The sequence below is a fragment of the Dendrobates tinctorius genome, unplaced genomic scaffold (assembly GCF_039654945.1).
Source record: "Dendrobates tinctorius isolate UK_male_01 unplaced genomic scaffold, ASM3965494v1 ptg000083l, whole genome shotgun sequence".
Classification (NCBI taxonomy): Eukaryota; Metazoa; Chordata; class Amphibia; order Anura; family Dendrobatidae; genus Dendrobates; species Dendrobates tinctorius.
The window spans coordinates 11,701,554-11,720,027 of NW_027361751.1; the positions used below are offsets into that span (position 1 = coordinate 11,701,554).

The 18,474-nt window shown below is 42.6% G+C and overlaps 1 protein-coding gene and 1 long non-coding RNA gene across 3 annotated transcripts in view; one reads left to right on the forward strand and one right to left on the reverse strand.

The window, feature by feature from the left end:
* The window catches only part of LOC141097119 (uncharacterized), a 54,175-nt gene extending 52,411 nt beyond the window's left edge, over positions 1-1,764 (reverse strand). Inside the window, exon 1 of the long non-coding RNA XR_012233852.1 lies at positions 1,710-1,764. This is a non-coding gene — a long non-coding RNA (uncharacterized lncRNA). The remainder of the gene's footprint in view (positions 1-1,709) is intronic.
* Positions 1,765-1,783: 19 nt separating this feature from the next.
* Positions 1,784-16,052, forward strand: LOC141097118 (THAP domain-containing protein 1-like). 2 transcript variants are annotated; one of them, XM_073584118.1, is made up of 3 exons: positions 1,784-1,924; positions 13,636-13,728; positions 15,263-16,052. In XM_073584118.1, exons 2-3 carry the CDS (start codon positions 13,661-13,663, stop codon positions 16,029-16,031), a joined length of 837 nt encoding a protein of 278 aa, XP_073440219.1. In that variant the 5' UTR covers positions 1,784-1,924; positions 13,636-13,660; the 3' UTR covers positions 16,032-16,052. The 2 variants fall into 2 exon arrangements, with proteins under 2 accessions (XP_073440219.1, XP_073440220.1); XM_073584119.1 differs by lacking the exon at positions 1,784-1,924 and adding an exon at positions 1,967-1,985.
* The last annotated feature ends 2,422 nt before the right edge of the window (positions 16,053-18,474 follow it).

Genomic DNA, 18,474 nt, shown 5'->3' on the forward strand with positions numbered 1-18,474 from the left:
ATATGAACTTGTTTCATTTTCTGGGTTTTCATATCTTCCTGCACACTTTCTTCTCCTCTTGTTGGCAGTGTTGCTGCCTTGCCTCTGGTTCCTAAGGAGGTATGAGAAACCCCTCAATGGCCTTTTAGGGAGTCAAGTCCGAGGTGGTGCGGCTAGGGTTTTTGTACCCTGTACAAGGATCAGTTGGGTGAGGGTGTGGACTCTCCTTGTAGAAGGTCTTCTCTTCTTCCGTTACTTGTGTGTATTACGTTCCTAACAGGAGTGTCCAATACATTGTAATGTCCAATACACTGTGACCAGCTTGTCCTTCTGGAGACACACACCCCGCAAATTAAGCGGGTTCTCCTCGCTGCAGTAATGCCAAACTGTGGCTTAAAGGTACAGAGAGGGGGTACTTGGATTCAGACCAGATTTTATTGGAACGTGTTTGAGGGAAACCATGGCACTTATCCAAAGCATTTGTGCTGCCAGTAATGTGGAAGCCCCCTATATTTCTGTTGTAAGATGTCAAACCAGTCTGTTGAATTGTTCCATGTACCATTTTGGGTTATATAAGATTTTGGGTAACGCTAACCGTGCATGCCCATGAAACTATAGTACAGCGCAGGCGCCAGCATTTCAAAAGAAAACTGAGGAGGCGGCGCCAAATACAAAATGACTGATGGATGTGAGGCGTCTGTCAGAGGGGGAAAGACCTGCCTCCCTGTCAAATTTCAGGTATTTTTGAACAATTTTATAAACTATTATTTCTGCGGTGGAACGGAAGCTAAGCAACAGAGCCACCTTGACAGGGTGCAGCATTCGTGCTGCACAAGGTGGCGCTTTTACTTAAAAACGCCTGGGGGGGGGGGGGCGGTGACAGGTTCCCTTTAATAGCTCCTCCTGAGTAAAAAATGGATGACACAAGGGAATCGACTCACTTTTCTGCATGAGAACTGGATGGATTTTTAGACGCTTGTGTGACCCCAGCCTAAGGGTACAGATATATTGCGGGTCACGTGACACACCGGTCCTGACCGGGCACATTTTCGGGTTATCCGTGCTTGCGGTGTAAAAAAACGTAAAATCTTTTCTTGTTCGTATATTCAACTATATATTTTTTCGTTGGACTGAATTTTTGTTATTTTCATTCGCCTTCGTTGCAGGATACCAGACCGGTCAGGGTTACACTCACAGGAGGCCCGTTACACCCTTCTTATAGCACGGGCCACCGTACCTGGCAGATACACAAGTTATTATATGATCGCTGGTTGCCTTGGAAATCATAAGCTCCATGTGATTGTCAAACAGGATGGGGGAGAGCAGCCCCCTTCCACTCACAGCTCCCTATTTGCCACAATCGCTGATGATCGTGGCATCTAGAGGGTTAAAATCAGGGCCACTGCAGGTGCTCAGCTGTCAGCACATGTGTCGTCCATGACGTACCTGTATGTCACATTGTGGGATCACCTCCCGCATCATGACGTACATGTGCGTCACTACACGGGGGGGCGGGGAGACAATACATTTAACTTCATGAGACAGAACTCTCACTACCTGCTCATTATAACCACTAGATGGCGCTGATCTACCAGCTATCTGCTGCTGGGTTATAACAAGAGTGGCTGCTTGAGAATACTGCCCAGCAGACGTCCGTTATCGCTCCGTATGACGACACAGCATAACGATAGCGGACAGGAAAAAGTCTGGTGCGCAAACGGATACCGTACCGTCTTGTGAGCCCCGCACATCCCCACCAGAGCAGAGCGCTGCGTCTGGATTGGCGCCGTCTGATCACATGGCACGACGTGACGCTTTCTTTATCACGTGACACCTTTTCAACCAATGACTGAAACGGTTTCTCTGACGCGCAACTGTGTTCCGGGAAGTGCGGCCGCCATTTTGTAGAAGACACAGCGCCCGGCGGCGCTCACTGGTTTCCTCAGTAAGTTGTTAGCGGCGGGTGCTTTGTTGTGAGAGAAGTGTCTCCACGAGACTACACGGGAGTGAGTGTGTGGAGAGCGCGATGGGTGGAGACGGAGGGTCGTGATGGACCTTGCTGTACATGGACGTCCGTAGCGCCCTGTGTTGTAGCGTCTCCTCTGGGGTCTGCACTCCGAGCTCCTGCGGTACCGCAGCTCCTAGGACCCGGCTACTCACTGCGTTTTTACAGTTATATTTTTTTTTACCTGTTTTTCATTTGCTCCCTATTCTTGTAATTTGCACCTCATTAACCAGTTGTAGACTGGGCCAGTTACCCTCATTCTGGAGCAGCCACGGTTTTTTGTACTTGCGTTTTAAGGAGCTGTAAAATCTTCTCCAGTTCACACTTCACTGTTTTTTGTTATTCTTTGGGCCAAATTTTTAGCATAATCCCTTTTTTTTCCCCAACATCTAGTGATATCAGAGGGAAAAAAGAAAATACATTTTTTACTAAAGCAAAGGATCACAGATATACACTTAAAAGAAAATCTTTCTTCCATAACAAGTATTATTAGCTTCTTTTATATATCATCATATATAAGGAGCACTGTGCGTTCATTATCATCACTCTCCCTATTGAGGCTCACAATCTACATTCCCCATCAGTAATGAGGCTGAAGTTGGTTTCTTTTATGCGTCAGTTTCTTATTCAGCATTTTTTTCTTTTCTATAGGTTTAAAAACAAAAAATCACAATAATATACAATGCAGCGAGGCGCCCTGATGTTGATACACTTAAAAACAGCTACAAAAACTATAAAACTGGCACAAAAATGAGCATCAAAGTGTGTACCTAATGGCGTTAATGAAAGGGTTAAATGACAGGGCCACTGATATCACACTGCAGACATGTAGAACTGGGAGCCCCACATCAAAATCAGGTCCCTTAAGCCTGGCCCAAATGGGTTCTGGGCATCAGAACTGGCATCAAAGTGGGCAAGAGATTCGATTTTGGGCATTCAAATAAGTAGTGTTTTTTAGGGGTTAAATGACTTTGGGCCACTAAGAATACACAGAAGGTGATGCCCTGCATAACAACAAGTCCATTTAGTCTGGCCCACATGGGTTTTGGGCATCAGAATACGCATCAAAGTGGACAACAACCAGTTTTCACAGATTTGAATAAGTAACTGATGTTTTTAAGGTGTTAAATGACTTTGGGCCACTGTGTGTGTCAGTATTTGCCATCAGTGTGTTCTCTGTGTGTCAGTATTTGCCATCAGTGTGTTCTCTGTGTGTCTGTATTTGCCATCAGTGTGTGCTCTGTGTGTCTGTATTTGCCATCAGTGTGTGCTCTGTGTGTCTGTATTTGCCATCAGGGTGTGCTCTGTGTGTCAGTATTTGCCATCAGGGTGTGTGCTCTGTGTGTCAGTATTTGCCGTCAGGGTGTGGCCTGTGTGTCAGTATTTGCATCAGGGTGTGGCCTGTGTGGCAGTATTTGCATCAGGGTGTGGCCTGTGTGTCCGTGTTTTTCTGCCATCCTTTGCAATGTTAGGGTTCCTTCATACGTCCTGATATACCGGAGATATCAGTGTAGGTGTGTTTCATCCTTGTGGCAACCGTGTGCCTCATCAGTATCACATGTACCGGCACCTGGGAATCAGCATTATGGTTCATTCTGTTCCCCGGCGCCAGGTGCTGAAGACAGCTCTCATTGTTCTTCCCTGCTCATGCTGCGATATCACTAGCAGGGGACAATGTTAAGAGTTGTATTCAACTTGTAACTGTGAGAGTAGACGGAGGCTGATGAGACGATTTGTAGTTTTGAATGACGTCATTAATTTTAACCCCTTCACTACCTTTGACGTACATGTGCCTAAAAGATAGTGTCTGCCTTTGATGTGGGCTCGCACGCTGAGCCCACCTCTTTCCCCACACTTGATGGCTGAGTTAATTAGCCTGCGGCTATTAACCGGTTAAATCCCGCTGTCAATCATTGACTGGAAACGAGTCACAAATCCTACATCGGTACCCCTGTCACGTGATAGCTGGGCACCGATGGGTTTTCATGACAGCTGGGGGTCTGCAGCATCACTAATAGTATCAATAAAAAGTCAATTCAGGGTGCAAAAAATAAGCCCCCCATATCCAAAAAACTAAAAGATATGGGTCGCTGAAATGGTGACAAAATCAAGATTATTTTCTTTTTAAATACAAATTTCCCCCCAAAATTTTCACTACCTAAATTTAAAAAAAAAAAAATACGTGTTTGGTATCTGCATACTCGTACTGACCTAGAGAATCAAATTGACTGGTCAGTTTTTCAATATAGTGAACATGGTAAAAAATATACAGTATATATAGTGCAATTTTTTTTTTTTTTTTTTTTTTTTGCAATTTCAACGCACTGGGAATTTTTTTCCCGTTTTCCAGCACGCTATATGGTACATTGAATGGTGTCATTCACAAGTACAACTCGTCCCCCGAAATAAACAAGCCCTTGTATTATATGGACAGAGAAATAAAAAGTTGTGGCTCTTGGAAGAAGGGAAGGAAAAAATGAAAAATTGCTGTTTAGTGAAGGGGCTAATACAGTTGTGGCCAAAAGTATTGACACCCCTGCAATTTTGTTAGATAATACTCAGTTTCTTCCTGAAAATGATTGCAATCACAAATTCTTTTGTATTATTATCTTCATTTAATTTGTCTTAAATGAAAAAGCAGAAAAGAGAATGAAGCAAATAGCAAAACATTGATCATTTTACACAAAACTCCAAAAATGGGCCAGACAAAAGTATTGGCACCCTCAGCCTAATACTTGGTTGCACAACCTTTAGCCAAAATAACTGCGACCAACCGCTTCCGGTAACCATCAGTGAGTTTCTTACAATGCTTTGCTGGAATTTTAGACCATTCTTCTTTGGCAAACTGCTCCAGGTCCCTGATATTAGAAGGGTGCCTTCTCCAAACTGCCATTTTTAGATCTCTCCACAGGTGTTCTATGGGATTCAGGTCTGGACTCATTGCTGGCCACTAGTGTTGAGCATTCCGATACCGCAAGTATCGGGTATCGGCCGATACTTGCTGTATCGGAATTCCGATACCGACTTCCGATATTTTTTCAATATCGGAAGTCGGCATCGGAATCGAAAGCTCAAAGTTGATTGCCGAAATGACGTCATCATGATGCGCGGTGTGTGCGCATCATGATGCGCCGTCATTTCGGGCCTGCCGGGGGTCTCTGCCGGCCTGCCGGGGGGCTGTGCCGGCCTGCCGGGGGGCTGTGTGGACTGCCCGGGGTCTGTACCGGCCTGCCGGGGGGCTGTGCCGGCCTGCCGGTGGTCTGTGCACCCTGTGGGGGTCTGTACCGGCCTGCCGGGGGGCTGTGCTTGCCTGCCGGGGGGCTGTGCTGATGTCCGGGGGTCTGTGCAAGCATTGTCCGATGGGACTACAAGTCCCATCTGGCGATGCCTGCTACCATGACAGTGATTGACACATTAGCCAATGATGGGACAGTAGTAGTCCCATCATCCGGCTAATGTGTTAAATGTTAAAAAAAAAAATATATATATACTACATACTACATGCATGCTACATACATACTACATGCTACATACATACCACATATATACTACATGCATGCTACATACATACTACATTCTACATACAACATATATACTACATGCATGCTACATACATGCTACATACATACTACATGCTACATACATACTACATACATACTACATGCTACATACATACCACATATATACTACATGCATGCTACATACATGCTACATGCATGCTACATGCATACTACATGCATACTACATGCATACTACATGCATACTACATGCATGCTACATGCATGCTACATGCATGCTACATGCATGCTACATGCATGCTACATGCATAACACATATATACTACATGCATGCTACATACATACTACATGCTACATACATACTACATACATACTACATGCATGCTACATACATACTACATATATACTACATGCATGCTACATACATACTGCATACTACATGCATGCTACATACATACTACATACTACATGCTACATACATACCACATATATACTACATACATGCTACATACATACTACATGCTACATACATACCACATATATACTACATACATACTACATGCATGCTACATACAATACATACATAGACATACAGTACATATAACATAGAGTAACATACTTACCAATACTTGTCACATTGTTCCCCGAAGCCATTGTCTTTTACGGAATAAATATTAACATAACAAACCACAAAAATACTCACCCATGATCCGAAGCAGTCCACGAGTGTGTCCCACAACGATCTTGGGTAGAGAACTGCAGCATCAGCTGATGCTGCCGTTCTCTACGGGCTGCAGGAATCCAATGACGGAAGGTAGGTATCCTTCCGCACTGTATTCCTCCTCCACTTAAAAAAAAAAAAAAGTCCCTAGTCTCACTTTATGCCATTGCTGCGTGGGAATTTCCCACACAGCTTTTACCATAAAGTGAGACTAGGGACTTTTTTTTTTTTTAAGTGGCGGAGGAATACAGTGCGGAAGGATACCTACCTTCCGTCATTGGATTGCTGCAGCCCGTAGAGAGCGGTAGCATCAGCTGATGCTGCAGTTCTCTACCCAAGATCGTCGTGGGACACACTCGTGGACTGCTTCGGATCATGGGTGAGTATTTTTGTGGTTTGTTATGTTAATATTTATTCCATAAAAGACAATGGCTTCGGGGAACAATGTGACAAGTATTGGTAAGTATGTTACTCTGTTATATGTACTGTATGTCTATGTATGTATTGTATGAATGTATTGTATGTAGTATGCATGTAGCATGCATGTAGCATGCATGTAGCATGCATGTAGCATGCATGTAGCATGTATGTAGCATGCATGTAGTATGTATGTAGCATGCATGTAGTATGTATGTAGCATGCATGTAGCATGCATATAGCATGCATGTAGCATGCATATATGTAGTATGTATGTAGCATGTAATATTTTTTTTTTTTTTTTTTTACATTCAACACATTAGCCGGATGATGGGACTACTACTGTCCCATCATTGGCTAATGTGTCAATCACTGTCATGGTAGCAGGCATCGCCCGATGGGACTTGTAGTCCCATCGGACGATGCCTGCACAGACCCCCGAAGCCTGCACAGCCCCCCGGCAGGCCGGCACAGCCCACCGGAGCCTGCACAGACCACCGGCAGGCCGGCACAGCCCACCGGAGTCTGCACAGACCACCGGCAGGCCGGCAGAGACCACCGGAGCCGGCACAGCCCCCCGAAAGGCCCGTACAGACCCCAGAGAGGCTGTACAAGGCAAAAACAGGGTTTTTCTTATTCCGATACCGGAAGTCCCATAGACTTGAATGGGACTTCCGGTATCGGAATCGGCGATACCGATACTTTTTTTTTAAGATCGGCCGATCCATTCCGATCCGATACTTTGAAGTATCGCACGGTATCGCTCAACTCTACTGGCCACCTTAGAAGTCTCCAGTGCTTTCTCTCAAACCATTTTCTAGTGCTTTTTGAAGTGTGTTTTGGGTCATTGTCCTGCTGGGAGACCCAGGTTTCTCACACTGGGCCCTACATTATGCTGCAAAATTTGTTGGTAGTCTTCAGACTTCATAATGCCATGCACACGGTCAAGCAGTCCAGTGCCAGAGGCAGCAAAGCAACCCCAAAACATCAGGGAACCTCCGCCATGTTTGACTGTAGGGACCGTGTTCTTTTCTTTGAATGCCTCTTTTTTTTCTCCTGTAAACTCTATGTTGATGCCTTTGCCCAAAAAGCTCTACTTTTGTCTCATCTGACCAGAGAACATTCTTCCAAAACGTTTTAGGCTTTTTCAGGTAAGTTTTGGCAAACTCCAGCCTGGCTTTTTTATGTCTCTGGGTAAGAAGTGGGGTCTTCCTGGGTCTCCTACCATACAGTCCCTTTTCATTCAGATGCCGACGGATAGTACGGGTTGACACTGTTGTACCCTCGGACTGCAGGGCAGCTTGAACTTGTTTGGATGTTAGTCGAGGTTCTTTATCCAACATCCGCACAATCTTGCGTTGAAATCTCTTGTCAATATTTCTTTTTCGTCCACATCTAGGGAGGTTAGCCACAGTGCCATGGACTTTAAACTTCTTGATGACACCGCACGGCAGACAGAGGAACATTCAGGGAAAAAAAATTTTGTCAGCTCACCAAACCGTAGCAAATGCGGAGTCTGGAGGAATGCAATCAATCCTGGGCGGTGCAGGGAACTTGGATTCTGGAAAATCTTGTAGGCACAATACTCAGGAGGTGTTCCAGCAACTTCGACCAAAGGATGGTTAAAATCAAAAGACTTTATTCCAAAAAAAATGATTAAAAACAGAATAGAAGCATAAAAAACATATGGTTCACCATTGTAACAGACGCTTACGCGTTTCGGACTGGAGGGTCCTTACTCATAGCTTAACATCTTACAAATAAACATATACCTATATACACTTGCTGTCTGAAGTAAAGTGGGAGGGAAAAAAAAAAAATGGGCGGAGGTCCACAATAGCAGGAAGGGAGGATTTTCTCCACCATACCATAAAGCATTGAATCTGAACATGGAGGAAATCACCACATCATCATATATATAATTAAGATCAGGAACATTCCTAAAAGATCAGGAATGTTTCTTTACAGGAACATTCAGGTCTTTGGAGATGGACTTGTAGCCTTGAGATTGCTCATGCTTCCTCACAATTTGGTTTCTCAAGTCCTCGGACAGTTCTTTGGTCTTCTTTCTTTTCTCCATGCTCAATGTGGTACACACAAGGACAGAGGTTGAGTCAACTTTAATCCATGTCAACTGGCTGCAAGTGTGATTTAGTTATTGCCAACACCTGTTAGGTGCCACAGGTAAGTTACAGGTGCTGTTAGTTACACAAATTAGAGAAGCATCACATGATTTTTCGAACAGTGCCAATACTTTTGTCCACTCTTTTTTGTTTGGTGTGGAATTATATCCAATTTGGCTTTAGGACAATTCTTTTTGTTTTTTCGTTTAACCCCTTAACAACCAGGGGTATTTTTGGTTTTGCATTTTCATTTTTCCCTCCCCTTCTTTCCAGAGGCATAACTTTTTTATTTTTCCGTCTGTATGGCCATGTGAGGGCTTATTTTTTGCGGAATGAGTTGTACTTTTAAATGACACCATTGGTTTTACCATGTCGTGTACTCGAAAACGGGAAAAAAATTCCAAGTGCGGTGAAATTGCAAAAAAAGTGCAATCCCACACTTATTTGCTTGGCTTTTTTGCTAGGTTCACTAGATGCTAAATCTGACCTGCCATTATGATTTTCCAGGTCATTACGAGTTCATAGAAACCAAACATGTCTATGTTCTCTTTTATCTAAGTGGTGAAAAAAAATTCCAAAGTTTGCTTAAAAAAAAAAAAAAAATTGAGCAATTTTCCGAGACCCGTAGCGTCTCCATTTTTCATGATCTGGGGTCGGGTGAATGCTTATTTTTTCCGTGCCGGGCTGACATTTTTCATGATACCACTTTTGTGCAGATACGTTCTTTTGATCGCCGTTATTGTATTTTAATGCAATGTCTTGGCGACCAAAAAAACGTAATTCTTGCATTTTGAATTTTTTTCTCGCTACGCCGTTTAGCGATCGGGTTAATGCTTTTTTTTTTATTGATCGGGCGATTCTGAACGTGGCGATGCCTAATATGTGTATGTGGGATTTTTTTTTTACTGTTTTATTTTGATTGGGGCGAAAGGGGGGTGATTTGAACTTTTAGGTTTTTTTTAATTTTTAAACTTTTTTTTTTTTTTTTTTTTTTTTTACTTTTGGCATGCTTCAATAGCCTCCTTAGGAGGCTAGAAGCATGCGCAACCCGATCGGCTCTGCTACATATGGGCGATGAGCAGATCGCCCATATGTAGCAGATTTACTGCTGTGCTTTCAGCGCCGACCACCGGGTGGTGCTGAAAGCCATATGCCTGGAACAACCATAGAGGTCTCATGGAGACCTCTGGTTGTCCAGGCAACATGACGCCGACCCCCGATCACGTGACGGGGGTCGGCGATGAGGTCATTTCCGGCCCGGCGGCCGGAAATGCTATTTAAATGCCCGCTGTCAGCTTTGACAGCGGGATTTAACTAGTTAATAGGCGCGGGCGGACGGCGATTCCGCTCGCGCCTATTGCGGGCACATGTCAGCTGTTCATAACAGCTGACATGTCCCGGCTTTGATACGGGCTCAGCGCCGGAGCCCTCATCAAAGCAGGGGAGATGTCTGATGACGGACTGTGTCCGTCATTGGACATTAAGGGGTTAAGACAAATTAAATGAAGATAATAACAAAGAATTTGTTTGCAATAATTTTCAGGAAGAAACTGAGTATTATCTGACAAAATTGCAGTTGGCCACAACTGTATACAGCATGTTAAATAGGTATTGAACATGTTACGAATTTTCTAAGTAAATATATTTGTAAAGGCGCTATTGACATGAAATTCTCATCAGATGTCAGCAACCCAAGCAACGAAATCAAACCATAGATTTCCATAAATTAAGTTGTGTAATAATGATAAATGACATTGGGAGAAAGTATTGAACATGCTTACTGATATTTATTTAATACTTCATGCAAAAACCTTTTCGGTGATGACAGATTAAGGCTATGTGCCCACGTATGCAGAAAATTTCTGCATGAAAACCGGACTCCTTCCCAGAAAACGCCCGTTTTTTTCCGCCTATTTGTGCGATTTCCGTGCAAAAATACGCGCGTTTTTGATGCGCGTCCTGAGACACATAGAAAATAGCTAAAAACGCGGACTTTTCGGCAAAATTAATGAGCATGCTGCGTTTTTTTTACCGCAAAGCGTTTTTTTCGTGGAAAAAAAACGCATCAATATGTAAAAAAAAGTGCAAAATGCTTTAAAATGAATGGGATGCTTCTTTTGAGCGGTTTTTAAGCGTTTTTTGCCAGTAAAAACGTGAAAAAAAGGCTTACGTGGGCACACAGCCTAAAGACTCTTCCTGAATGGAGAAACTAGTCGCATGCATTGCTCAGGTGTGATTTTGGTCCATTCTTCCACACAAACTCTCTTCACATCCTGAAGATTCCGTGGGCTCCTTCTATAAACTCTGAGCTTTAGTTCCGTCCATACGTTTTCTGGTGGATTCAGGTCAGGTGATTGGCTGGGCCATTCTTGCAGCTTTATTTTCTTTCTTTGAAACCAATTGAGTTTCCTTGGCTGTGTGATTGGGTTCATTGTCTTGCTGAAATGTCCACCCTCTTTCCATCTTCCTCATCCTGGTAGATGGCAGCAGATTTTTGTAATGAATGTTTTGCTACGTTGGTCCATTCATCCTTCCTTCAATCATGAAGTTTTGCCTGTGCCATGTGCTGAAAAACACCCCCACACTGTGGTGTTCCTACCTCCAACCTTCACTGTTGGCATGCAGGTTTTGGGATGATATGTAGCGCCTCTTACCGTGTGTACTATGGCATCCAAAGAGTTCAATTTTGGTCTTGGCCGGTTTATGCTGAAATGATGTTCTTTCCACTTCCAGATTATGTCCCCACTAGTGCTCAGTGGAACCTTCAGTAGTTTAGAAATTCTGTAACCAATGCCCTCAGTATGTTTTGCAAAAATATATATTTTGAGCCAGCTGATAATTTCCACTAAGTGGCAGGATTGCTTTCTATTTACTGATTTTAGCTGGTGTCATGACTTTCCTTGGCTTTTTTTACCTCTTTCATTTGTTCTTTACTTTTTTCAGTGTCGCTTCCCATTATTACACATAACTTAATTTATGGACATCTATGGATGATTTGTTTGCGGGTGCGGATTAAATAGGTTGTTACCGAATTTCATGTTTATAGCACCTTTCAGAAATATATTTTACTTAAAGAATAAATAAATAAAAAAAATTGTTGACTTGTTTAATACTCATTTCACCCGCTGTATAATGTACTGGAAAATGGGAAAAAGTTCCAAGTGGGGTAGAATTGAAGACAAACAAATGCTGTTGTTGTTTTGGTGGTACAATTTTACATGTTGGTTTCCTGTCCTGTTTGCATCCACATGGATTTTTTAAAATCTTTTGAATAAACTTGGAAAAATATTTTATTGAACAAGAAGCTGGAATCGCCCTTTCTTTTTAATCATATGATTTTACAACGGTCACTTTTAGTTTGACTCCTGAGCGCCACGTGTATTTGTCAGTCCACTACGTTGTGTGCGCTTGATTTGGTTATCGGTAGGCGCTGCAGTTTTTAAAGATACCATTCTGGTACCCATACGACTTTTTTATATATATAATTTTTTTTTTTGTTTCGGCATTCACCATTGGGGACTTGAACCTGCGACCTCTTGATCACCTATTCCTTTCACTGCAGTAAATAGTTATGCAGTCTATTGCTTAAAGGGGTATTCCCATCTAGAAGTAACCATGGATACCTAAGGTCCTGCAATGCCTGCACATGAGGAAAGGGACATAGCGAATCAGAAAAACTACTACATTTCTAATTGGAGGTATTTGCCAATATTATTATTTTACACCTACTACGTATTTGGATAGGATCTTGAAGATGGGAATACTCCTTTAATTACTGGTCTCTTATGAAATCCAGTCACTGGCAGAGCTTCATATGAGTAATATCATGGCAGACAGGAAGGTCTTTGTGCCACTTGGTAGGGGACAAGGTATGGGCTCCAGAGGTACAGCCACCGTGTTGGAGACACACCAGTTTCACCCTTAACAGCAGCACTTATGAGGTTAAACTGGTGCGAGTGGAGATAGCTGGGCAACACAGCCGTCACCCGCTCTGTAAGGAGTGGGCTCAGATCGTCAGCTTCCTCCATCCAGTGATGGCACACTTATGCTGTATTGTGCTAGACACAGCAGATTAAAGGTGTTGTCTCATGTTAAGTGACTAAAAGTGCATGAAAATGAGGTAATCTTGTAAAATACCATTTATTAAATATCTCCACTGTTGTCAAGAATGGAGGGACTTTTAATTCCATAGTGTACTGCTCGTTGCTTAGGGCTCATTCACACGTCGTGCACATCGCTCTGATATCGGACTGGCCGCAGCTCTCCCAACCCAAGCGTGACAGCGTCATGTATTTCTACGAGGCTACCATGCTCGTGTTGGGAGAGCCGCTGCCAGTCCGTGCGTTAGCAGTCTGATCTCTGACTGATATGTGTAGAATGAGCCTTTGGGTTGCCGCTCATATCTGTAGACTATCGGAGGTGGCCGGTTTCCTAGACAAGGAGCATGTACAAAGCAAAGACTATGCGCTGCCCTGAAGCTGGATAAATTGCTGATTACTAGATCCGGCTGGCCTCAGGTTTCTGATGCTGTGGATACTGAGCTACCTCTTCTTTGCAGCATCTGAGAGGTCAGTGGCGCACGTGTGCAGCCGGGCTTAATCTACAGGCAAACACAAATCCGGGGTGCCGCTCTGTTGAACAGAGTATGAATACACACTCCTCACAACGCACTGTGAACCTTAGGAGGAGTCAGAAAAAAAATGTGTAGATTTATGGACTTAAATCTGTTCTGCAAATAATTTTTTTTTTTTTTTTTTTTTACACTATTCTTATTGAGTGCTAGATTATAACTGGTCTCCAAAATGTTGCCTGGATCTGTGCACAGGGATTACTGGGAGTCTTAACTAAAGTGCTATTGTCTTTATCATACAGACTTTGACCTGAATTTTGATGAAAGATGACTGTCTGTGCTGCAAAAGGCTGCAAAAATCGACTGTCAAAAGGATGCGGTAAACACTTCTTCAGGTCTGTCTTGCCATACTATTACTTATGTTTTAATTATTCTTATTTTTTCCACTGCTAAGATATCTCAGGAAGAGTCATCAATATGATACCAATAGGCAGATTGTCGCCCCCATCGACCAGCTGTTAGCTTCTCAAGAAGCGTGTAGATGTAAGCTGTACACTGCGGAAGCAGCCGGTGCTCAGTACACTGTATAGTAGCCCCACCACTGATTGGCAGCTTTCTATGTATACTGAGCATAGGCAGAAAGCTGCCAATCAGAGTTGTGGACAGTGTTTTACAGAGCTCAGCATTCAGAGAACTGTTAGATCTGCAGCAGAGAAAATAGGGATTGTATCATAACTTCAGCAAGCAGCCCAGTAAGTGACACATCGCTGGAATCAGGGTCTCTGCTCCTACATTAGGGTAAGTTCACACTAGGCGTGTTTTTTTTTTTTCTGCAGCAAATCCTGATCTTTGTAGGAAAGAAACTGCAGAAAAAAACATGTTTGTCTTGTGTTTTTGCTGCGGTTTTGGCATGCTAGATTTGTCTCTTATGCATGCTGATAAAGTTTAGTGTTGAAAAAAAAAAGTCCTATTCTATAGATTCAGGTTTTGGCACAAATAATGCTGCAAAACCTGATACCTGCGTGTGTGTTTTTCTTTTTTTTTTTTTTTTTTTTTTTTTTTTTACACCCATTCATTTCAATGGGTGAAAAAACGCTGATAGACTTTGCTCGTACTGTAAAACATGGCTGAAAATTTGCATTAAAAAACCTGCAAAAACGCCTAGTGTGAACTTAGCCTTATGCTGCTCTCAGATGGGGTAGCAAACACTCTGGCGAGAGATTATCTTTAAATAAATAGGCACTGAGTTGCAGTAACCAAGAGCAGCCACTTACATTGTGGTGGAGCTCTGCTATTCCAATATGTCATCAGTATCATAGTAGGGGACAACCCAATGGAAATATTGTAAACTGTGTATGGCTATCCTGAAATGAATCTCAGTCCATGCACAACATAGATAGCTGATGTCTGCTAGAAGGGTTCACAGCTCTGCCTCATTGGGGCGAACCTCTTTAACTCTTCAAATGAAAGAAAGCAGAGATTTGGAGCCCTGAAATAAAGCTGGATATGGACCTCTATAGAGATTGCTGCAGAACTTATTCTAGAAATGTGGATATTCACTAACACAATTCTGCTTTTTCTGGACCTCTGGTATTAACAGGGTATATTTATTGGATTCTGTTATATCCTTTAGATGTTAATTGGGAATTTTTATAATGCTAACCAGTAGAAGTTTATCATATTGCGTATTGTAGAACCTTTTTTGTGCAGTTTACCTGCAATTGTCCCCATATTAGATATCAGAACCTTCTCTTTACCAGCAGATGGCAGAAGATAATCAGACATGTTCTGCGGCACCTGTAGTAATCCTGCATCTTCATACACTGTGAAGCAGTAAATGCCTAAAGATAAACCTTGATTCTTTAGAGGGTTGTTATTTTTGTAAATTACATTTACATAACAATGTATTTCTCATTGATTCACTTGCAGATTTCCAATGAAAAATCCAGAATATCTTGCCAAATGGATCGAAGTAATTCGTCGTGACAAGTGGAAACCTTCAATCTATAGTAGGCTCTGCAGTGACCACTTCACAGAAGAGGACTACATGCTGCGGCCAGGAGCCTCATACCCTTACCTGCGCCTGGATGCCGTGCCTTCTATTATCAATGGCGTCCATATTAAAAAGCCGCCTAAAAAACCTGCTAAAAAGAAAGATGGTGGCACCGCACCTGCACCAAATGTGGCTCAGAAGCCAAAGTCGGCAGTTAAAGCCATCACATCAGAAGCGACTATGCCTGTGGAGCACTCCTATTCTGCTGCCTGCACTAATAAGGAGAATGTACGTACCCCAAAAGTGGACCCCATCCTCGTTAATCTGAGGAGGAAAAAGAACTCGCTCCAGAAGCAGATTCTGAGGCAGAAGACCCGAATAGCCAGCATGAAGAAGATGATCCTGCAGCTGAGAAGTAACATGCTCGGCAGTGACCCTGTCCATCTTGTGTCCAAGCACTTCAGTGGGTTAACACTAGAACTGTTCAGACACCAGGTGCAGAGGCGCAAGAAACCCAAAGTCCTCCAGTTCTCCAAAGAGATCAAAGGCTTTGCTGTAACTCTCTATCATTACTCCCCTGTGGCCTATGAACTCTGCAGGCCTGTGCTGTCCTTACCTGATCTGGACACTTTGAGGGAGTGGATGCCGTCACAGGTGGAGAATGCACAGGCTGCACCCGTGATGGACACAGAGTCAACTAATTAAATGTCCCCTCATATAGCTACAGTACTTGTTCTGTTTACTAACAGCAACCATGTTCATCCAAGTCTGATTTCTTTTACTGCAATGGCATTTTTTTTGTATTTACTCCTTATAACCATGGTGGTTACGTAATGCACCATGTACAGTATCTCCAAGTCACAGCCTCCGCTGGTAAATGCTCTTGTTCACCTGGGGCTGCACAAATCAGAGATCCTGTAAGATGTGTATAATATGGAATAATACACATTTTAGATATCCTTAATAGAAGACCGCAATGTATCTGGTGACTCCGGTATGGAGCCATACATCTGTCTTTTTGCATCTATGTAATATTAAGGTGCACTTAGATGTGTTGCTTTTCGGCCTGTCGGAGCACTTTGAGGAATGCAATGCAATTATATTCAGGTTGTTACACAGACCAACGAACTATGATGGGGACAGAATGGTTAATAATACAATCGTTTTGTCCCCATACATGTTATCGGCAGCACAGCCAACGTTTACAAAGGATGATGTGCAGCCTATAAACAATGATTGTTTAAGACGGGGAAAAAAAATCTGATAACCCGACGAACAGTGTTTTGTTGGGTGATTTTTCAGCGTGTTTATATGGGCATACAGAATCTCTGTAAATGCTTGTTCACCTGTTATCTACTCATTTACATTCGCTATTCAAGAGAACCTATCATGTCTCCAAACACTATTACGTGCAGATATAGAACTAATCTGCAGGTTATTAGCATTTTAATGCTGTATGACCGCCTTCCTAAAAGTGCAGCTAGTAGGAGAAAATTAACTTTATTCCTCCCAGGAGCTGCTGGCTTTCAGTCATAGTGGTGTGCGCGGAATGTCGACAGTCAGCGCTCAATACACGGTGAGTTCCCTCTGTAGTGCATGCCCTATGATTAACAGTTCACTTTCTCCTGGTAGCAGCACTTTCAGTAAAGTGGCCAGACAGCATTGTAATGCTGATTACATGCCAATTGCAGGGACTCTTTCAAAACAGCATGACTGTTCAAATCAAGTGCTGGCTCCTGGTATGGCCCTACATTTAAGTGCACCTCCCCGCTTGCTTTCCCTTCCACGACCCCCTCGCTTTGATAGTTCTGGCTTCATAGAGCCAGAGAAGAACGGAAATAGATGGAAAACATGCAGGTGGGAAGGTGCACTTATATTTTTAGCCACGACACAATGCACCTGTTCTTGGTTTGAACAGTCGTTGTGTGCTGAAAGAAGCACTCCTCCCATAAAAGTTGTTATCCTCTTAATATATTGTAATCATCATATTATATAAAGCATTGTATACAACAATTGCTCAGTTTGCCTTTTTACCCAGTTAATTATTTTCTCTGCTCTATGTAGAAACAGATAAAAAGAATTCAAAGATGGGTTGAAATAAAAATCACCAGGATGAAAAAGATGGTAAAAAATAATAACAATAATAATAAATAATACAATATGTTGAAAAAAAAAAAAAAAAAAATTTTATTTCAACCCATCTTTGAATTCTTTTTATCTATACCCGGATGGTCTGCCATCCCTTGTTTGGGGGATTGATTCTATCACACTTTTGATATTGATATTTTTATTATTATATACTCTTTTGAGATTATTGTATTATATATAGGCATTGTGTGATTGGTTCTTTTCCCTTGTTTATTCCTATGTAGAAACAGGAAGTCTTTTTCCCTGCAGAAATCATTCCCCTATTCATCTGCTGCTCCCTCCTCCACCCGCCAGGGACTTTTGCAGTGACTCGTACAGGGAAAATTGACCTCCTGTTTCTACATGGAGCTAAGAAAGATTCAGCTAATCCGTTTTAAATCACGTCATGCCATGGGCCTCATGGAAAAGAAGAATTAGCTGGGTAGAAGGGCAGAATGAGCAATTGTAAGTACACAGTGCCATAAAATATGATGACTGCAATATATTAAGAGGATTAAACCTTTGATGGGAGGAGTGTTTGCGGACAGTGTGATATTGCATTTCCGTATTAGAATAATGATACATAATATATATATAATATCTGTTACCAGCGGTGGGAGACTTCTGCCATCAGTATTGATCTGTTGTTAACCAGACCGCCATGTCTGTTATCTCCCACTGCCATTTGCGAGTTTCCTGAATGTCATTTACAATAACTAAAGCCTGGAAATATGGCTGATTTATCAAAAGTACTTGCTAATAAGTAACACGCTGTGTACAGCTCTCATGTAAATGACAAAGTCTGAAAAACCTACAGCACAAGGTATTTAATCAGCACTACTTTCTGTCAGCTAGTCTCAATGGCAGCATTTCAGACTTTTAAGGGGCAAATGTACCTTGCAATCACATATATCATGGTGTCGCTCAGCATATACTAGGGGTTCAGTGATATGGAAATGAGTACTCGGCACGCTCCCAAGTGAGGTTATTCTTCTTTGATCTCATAAGAGGCGAACAGCAG